Source organism: Adiantum capillus-veneris, chromosome 13 (genome assembly GCF_014529385.1).
Source record: "Adiantum capillus-veneris isolate H3 chromosome 13, ASM1452938v2, whole genome shotgun sequence".
In the NCBI taxonomy this organism is placed as follows: Eukaryota; Viridiplantae; Streptophyta; class Polypodiopsida; order Polypodiales; family Pteridaceae; genus Adiantum; species Adiantum capillus-veneris.
Window position 1 is genome coordinate 66,872,994 of NC_140943.1, and position 7,104 is coordinate 66,880,097.

General features: G+C 44.5%; 1 protein-coding gene across 1 annotated transcript in view; it reads right to left on the reverse strand.

Moving 5' to 3' along the window:
- The window catches only part of LOC147444186 (transcription initiation factor TFIID subunit 8-like), a 29,063-nt gene extending 24,044 nt beyond the window's left edge, over positions 1 to 5,019 (reverse strand). The window contains exon 1 of the mRNA XM_086527801.1: positions 3,716 to 5,019. Within this exon, the coding sequence (XP_086383927.1) occupies positions 3,731 to 4,891 (1,161 nt within the window). The 5' untranslated portion in view covers positions 4,892 to 5,019 and the 3' untranslated portion in view covers positions 3,716 to 3,730. The remainder of the gene's footprint in view (positions 1 to 3,715) is intronic.
- Positions 5,020 to 7,104: the final 2,085 nt, after the last annotated feature.

Genomic DNA, 7,104 nt, shown 5'->3' on the forward strand with positions numbered 1-7,104 from the left:
GTCGTGTTGTAGCTTGTCCACAGACACATAGGGTTGGATGTGTCACGTGACATCCCCTCCTTTTCAAAGTGAGGTACTGGTACCGAACTGTACGGCGTCAAGGGAGATCGCCAATAGCATCCGAAATCTTGGAAGGGCCTCTTCGCCGGCCCACTCTAATGTGTGGATCGTACGGTACTTGAACTTCATAAAGGTCTGCAATGCTTGCTTCTTTGGGCCTCGCCAAAAGCGACACAAAGTTTCCTGTGGCTCCTTCGATGCTTCAACTTCGTCGAATGTCATGCTTCTTTCTTCTTCAAGAATCTCCATGGCTGAAAATTCTTCCTGTGAGGGTTTTTTGGAGCTAGGCTCAAGAGCCAAGATCGGTTCTTCCTAAATGATCGAATCGTCCTATGGGGGTCTTTGGACCTCGACTCGAAAGCCAAGATCGGTTCTTCGTGATTGATCGAATCTACAACGAGGTTAGCTTCGCTAGAAAAAGCATCCACTAACACATCATCCTTGTGAACAATCACATCATCTTCATGCAACTCATCATGCTTGTGAGAAATCACATCTTGATCACGCAAATTACCATGCTTGTGAGAAATCACATCTTGATCATGCAAATCATCATGCTCATCATTATCATTCAAATCATCATCATGCAAATCCTGTGTGTCATGCTTTGGAGAAGAAGAGACTAAGAGAGTCTCCTTTTCCCAAATCTCTTGCATCTGTGCCTGAACTTGAGAAAAGAGTCGCAAGAACTCTTTCATGTGTTGGTCGCTCTGTTCTTGTCTTGCTTTGGCTGCTGCCATTCTTTCTTGGTGTTTGCGTTCCATTTCTGCTTTTCTTTCTGCTCTTCTTTCTGCATGTCTGCGTTCCATTTCTGCCATTCTTTTTGCATGTCTTGCTTCGCGTTCTAACTTCCTTTCCATAAACATCTGGTCCAACTCCTCCATAGGAGTTACTGCAATCCTTGATGTAGATGGGGAAGAGGGAGGGTCGGAAAAACCTCCTGGTGGGGAAAATTCTTCTTCGCCTCTCTCATGCTCATCACCTCCAAGCGAAGTATCCATTCCGCTTCGAGTGATGACCATCCACTGAAGTCGTGGATTCTTGTGGTCTTGGGTTCTTAAGTTCACAAGGAACTTTGGTTCTTGTGGGTCTTGGGTTCTTGGGGGTCTTGAGGTTCTTGGGTTCTTGAGGTTCATGAGTTCTTGAGGTTCTTCTTTCGCTTGCAATCTGTGTTGAGGAGAATCTTCACCCGAGTTCTACTCTTTTCCGCGTGCGCACCCCTTGGCGGCCTTGCGCTCTCACCAAGGTTGCTTTTTCCCACCTCATGTCGATTGGCTGACCGCTAAGTGCACACTTAGCTCTCAATGAGTGAAAAGAGACAAAAGGAAAGGCTGGACAAGCCCTTCTTTCTTGAGATTCCTGTCACTCTTTAAAAACACGATAAGGAATCGACACGCCCAAGCGAACTTGGGTTCGTGCGACCTCACCAAGCAAAAAAAAATTATGTGGTTCTTGTGGTTCTTTCCTTGAGTGATACCGAACACTGCCAAAGCTCTGATGAGGTGCAGCGGAATGAATGTTTGCGCTTTGCTCAAGATGAGTGCTCCGAACTGTGCTAAAGGTTCCTTTTGTTCTTATGGAAGGGAGAGCCTTCCATTCTTAATGAGAGAATGCTATGATCACAAACAAAGTGAATGGACACTGTGCGTGCAAGTGTATGAGACTGAGAGATAGAGAGAGAAGAGAGATACGACACCAGAGACGTAAAACCCTCCTCCGAAGGCCCCACTCTCGTCGGCGAGAGTGGTCTACTATTGATTGCACAAACTGGTACAAACTGAATGCATGTGACTAATGCAAGTCTAGGCTATGTCGACGATGACGACGGCAACGACGAGACTCACCTAAGGGCTGAAATATGCAATCTTTCTACTGCTGTCCAAAAACGCTATGGGCTAAAATCTGGGGCTAGTCCAAAAACGTTGATTTTGGGAACTGTTTCTGTGGGTCTGTCGTTCGCTAAAAATCTGCAGGTTTAGGGCTGAAAACTGAGGTTCTTAAGGCTGAATCTACTACTCTTCTAGGGCTGAACTTGCAGGTTCTTCATGGCTGAAAAACGCTGCATGCTGAAAGTTGTACCTGTTGAAACGCTAGGCCAGAACTCTGTCAAAACGCTAGGTTGCTGAGCTTCTTCAAAAACGCTAAGGGATGGGGTCTGTGGTGATGGTATCCTGATGCAAAAACCCCAGGCTGATGCACTCCAGAAACGCTAGGTGTTGAAGCTCCAAAAACGCTAGGTGGGGGGATGGTCTTTGCTTGGAGGAAATCCACCAAGTTCTTGTTGGAGAAGTTGCCTGCTAAGCTTGGCTCCTATTGCCTCTTCTGCCAAATAGTGCTAGTCTAGGTTTGCTTATATACAAACTTACTCAATTTGCCCTACCTACTTTTCAACAAAAGTCACTTAAAAATAATAAGTGAAAAATGTCAAAAATAGGTAAAATAGGCTAAATGCACTGGAAAATTCCCCTTACTGATTCTGATGGATTCTGATGGGAATGCTTATGATCATGTTGTGTGCAACAAGAGGATATGCATCTACACTAAGTGATTGGGCATGCACGGTCTGCGAACAGACTCACAAAAGTGTCAGATCACTTCTAATCTAGACTGATTGGACTGACTGAACCCTGGTCGTGTTGTAGCTTGTCCACGGACACATAGGGTTGGATGTGTCACGTGACACGATACCAGCTCAGTGTATGAAGAATTTGTGGCAAGTTGTGCAAACCCCAGCTAATTACAATGCAGTTTTGTGCAAATGTTTTTGCTTGAATAGATGTGCAAGGTGCTTTATGCATAAGATGTTTTAAGCTTTACTTTTAAGGAAAAAAATTTAACAAGAAGAGCTATAGAAGAGGGACGATAGTGCTAGTTATACTCGGATTCTGAGAGTAGTCGCTGAGCAAAGAGAGAGTGCAGTTTGCTTGATCAAGAAAATAAAGAAATACCTCTAGGGACACTACCCCAGGCCAATCATCTCCAACAAATTCCACCTATCACGTGTCTCCATTAGGTATTCTTTTGTTCAATATGTTGCAGTTTCAAGTTGTGTCTCTTAAGTTTGTTCAGTTCCTTACCGCCTTTAGTGGTGATGGTCGGCTACAATGTTTTCAAAGATCCGTGCTCCTCTTGTTCTCGCAAGAGGATCAATCACTTTGACACGATGAAGCCAAGGCCAACTCCTACACCATCGGGAGGAAACCAGAATCAACAAAATGTAAGAATTTATTGTTCGATTGGATCCAGAATATCAGGTCAATATGGTATGTGAGTTGCACGCTGCTATTACCTCAAAACAATATGCCCAATTTGCTGGAACAAGAAATAGAAACCATGTGTGCCACATGGTTAATGTTGTACTAAGAAATCAAAGAGATAGCACCGAACATGATAGCTACCTGTAGGAGATGCCTTATAATATGGAAAGTGGATATAAATAAATGGCTCTCTCTCTCTCTCTCTCTCTCTCTCTCTCTCTCTCTCTCTCTCTCTCTCTCCTCTCCTCTCTCTCTCTCTCTCACACAGATATAGAAAGGGAAAAACAAAACAATAAAACAACCCAACCTACAAAGCACTATTGCAAAACAAAATCCAGATAGTATGAAGTTAAAAAACAAAATCCAAAAAGTATGAAGTTAAAAACAACCATGATTACCTTCCCTTGCCTTTGTCAATGCCGTGCCTCATGAGAAGCAATGTCAGGACCTTCAAAACTCTGTTTTAAAATCTGATAAGCTCTCTTCTTCTTCTCATCTTTTTCATCATCTTTAATATCTGGAAGCCTCCTTTTCTCTTCCTTTCCACCAAGGCTCACTCTAGCAGCAATAGCTTTTTGATTGGCCCTTCTCCCAAAGTCAAACGTTAGTATAAGTGGCATACTTCTGTCAGAAGACAAAAGACGAGCCCTTGGGGAAGGAGCAGCTCCATTAGTTTCTTGAACAGTAAGTGTATCTGCTTCAAGTGCAGGTGCAAAGGCCTCAAAAAAAGATGGTAGTATGGCAGGTCCCTTTGGCAAAGGAGCAGAAACAAGCGGGTTCTGCACCCTTGGAACTGCACCTTCACCATCGACATCTAAGGGCTCCGAGACCGGGAAACCCCACAGGTTCATATCCTGAGGTACTTTCATGTCAGATGTGGTTTCTGCAGAAGAGGAAGCCCCAGCTGTGGACAGACGGGAGTGCAGAGAAACTAATGATTGTGCAGCTTTTCTCCTTTGTTTGGCCTGCTCAAGTTTATCCACCCGCGGGTCAACCTTCCTCTCATTCCAAATGGGTGTTGTTTTATACGTATGCACATCAGGAAAAGCTGGCAGCCATGGCGGGATGTGCCCACCAGGTGGCTTCTCACCAACCTGGGAGAAGCTTGGTATGGAGGCTTGCTTCCTGCGAATGGGAAAATGTGGTAGAGGTTTGCAAAAGGGAATCTCTTCAATGTAATCTACGAAGCGTTTGAGTTCGGAGGGTATATCTGAGGTTGCCGTAGCACGGTGGGCATGTGTAAGGCCATTGCCATTGGTGTCTTCCACAGCACATAGCACATCAAGGGCATTGCTTTGAGTGCGACCAGCAAGGTTAGCATAGAATTGGGAAGCTTTACCTGTGTCACACAGGAAGCGGATGGCAATGTCTGCTAGTGTTTCAAGCGCAGAGAGCTGAATGGAATGGAAGCCTTTGGCCTCGCAGATCTGAGCCACGGCTGTCCTTGCCACGGCGCGAGGGAATTCATCTGTATCTGTGCACGCAATTTCTTCATGCTGGTTGAGCCTTTTCGCGTCTCTGTTGCTTGTGAAAAAATGACTATGCTTGAAGCTTTCTCCGCTACTTCCATTCATCACCAAGCCTGGGTAAAGAGAAGCTCTGCGGAGAGCTAGCCCGCGAAAGAAACAGGTGGAGAAAAGCAGCCAGCATGCCAATGATCGTCCTCGCTACCCTCTGAGACGAGCTTCCGAATTCAGCTGGAGGACACCCCTTCATTAACCCCATTTTGTCCGGCCATGTGTGAAGAGTGGCACTTCAAACCTGGGACACACGATTCAGATCAGCGGTGCAGGCCCGAATGGCTTCTCTCTCTCTCTCTCTCTCTCTCTCTCTCTCTCTCTCATTTGAGAGCTAGTGATGGTGTAGTCAATTTAGTGTAGAAGAAGACGATGGTGATAGCGTTGAGCTAAGGAGCCGACAAAACATATAACCTGGACGTAAACAATATGGCCTCTCTCTCTCTCCCCCCCCCCTCTCTCTCTCTCTCTCTCTCTCTCTCTCTCTCTCTTATACAATGAGACATGATCTCATTGAAATGAGGAATAGATGTACAACTAAGTCATGGGTTGAAATATCTATGGAAATATGGCATCAAACTTGCGCATCTTGCATAAAGATGTAGAAAGAGTGGTTGTGGAAGAATTGAATCAGAATCAAGACATTCCAAAAACATTGTCGTTGGGGGGTTTGTAAGACCTTGGGTAGTCCAGCATGTTAAGCACCTCCCAACCATCCTCACATATAGCCTCCATATAGAGCTCGTTGCCTATGCATGCTTAACATGTGGCACGGCTTGCCCTAGGGACCCTTCCCACTTGGCCATGACCTTGCCCACGGGACCCTTGCCCTTACACTACCTCCCCCTTGGAGAATAGTTTTTGTCATCCAAAATGAAAGTGGAGAATCGCATTTTAGTTACACTAGTGTTCTCCCAAGTGGAACTTTCTTCAGGTTCTGTCCTTCCACTTGACAAAAAAACGTTGTAAATCTCATAAAAGTACAATCTCTATAAAGAGCCATGTATATTGAAGAGATATAAAAAGAAAATCATAATACTTGCAACATGAACACTTCGTGTCTTGATGCACTTGTTAAAAGGAACAATCGGTAAAGATTACCAGTAGGTGCATTGCTACCCTACAACCACTCGTAAGGTTGTCATACTTTCTTATATTACCATTTTTGCAGGCAAAGTCATAACCATATCTACATAGACAACCTTGGCCACGTGATTGTTTAAGCAAAGAGTGTCGTAATGATCCTCATAGAACTAGAGTTTTGGCACCTTAGGACCATCGTGACACATATGAGAAAATGGCACATATGTCATAGTCCATGAGAACCCATACTCTCCACATGTGAAATATGTCTCATATAATGATGTCGATACCTTGACCATCTGTGTTAATTTCCTTGCCAGAAAGAGTTATGTGTGGCTAGACTGAACTCCATGAGCTCCTAGACAATATTATCCGCCCTTGTGAGGGATAATAAGTGCCATAGAAAAGATGTCCTGTCATAATAATCAATATCTAATTCTCCTAAATGATTTTCTCATATTAAACTGATCATTTAATGTGGGGAAGTGCCAAGGGAGAAAAGGCTAGAATATTGGTTAAGCTAGCAGACTGGCCACAGTAGGGATCCAAAGGAGGGAAAATAGGGATCCAAAAGGGGGGCCATCTGCAAAAGAGCCATGTGCAACAATGGGCTAAAAAGACCCTAAGGTTCAGCCCATTAAGACTTCCAAAATGCTAAGGTTCCAAAATTCAAAGGTTGTGTCCAAAGGGTTAAAGCTTAGGGGGAATTGGATGCTTTGTGTGCTCTCCAAAGTCAACACATATCCCTACATGGGAGGGGGCGAGCCCTTCTTCTAGGGGATGAGAGAGAAAGCCACACACACATACACACACACAGGCTCCCTTTACACAAAGGGAATGAGGGACACATGTCAGCTCCCTAGGCTAGATGCCCACAAGGTGTGTCCAGTTTCTATTGGATGACCTTTGAAGTGGACCAATGAGAATTAAGCTAGAGTAAATCTAGTTTAATTAATTTAAAAACATTTAATAAAAGAAACCAATGAGAATTAAGTCTCCTAGAAGACTATTGGGCAGTCTCACAAGGGGTCCAATGAGCATTCAAGAGCCCAATGGCTTGCCTGATTCCTATTGGCCATGAGGCAAAGGGGTCCAATGAGAGTTTAGTTTAATTATTTAATTACCGAAAGCTCTCACAAAAGGGGAAAGGGGGACACATGTCAGAAGGCTATCACTTATGCTGCTTA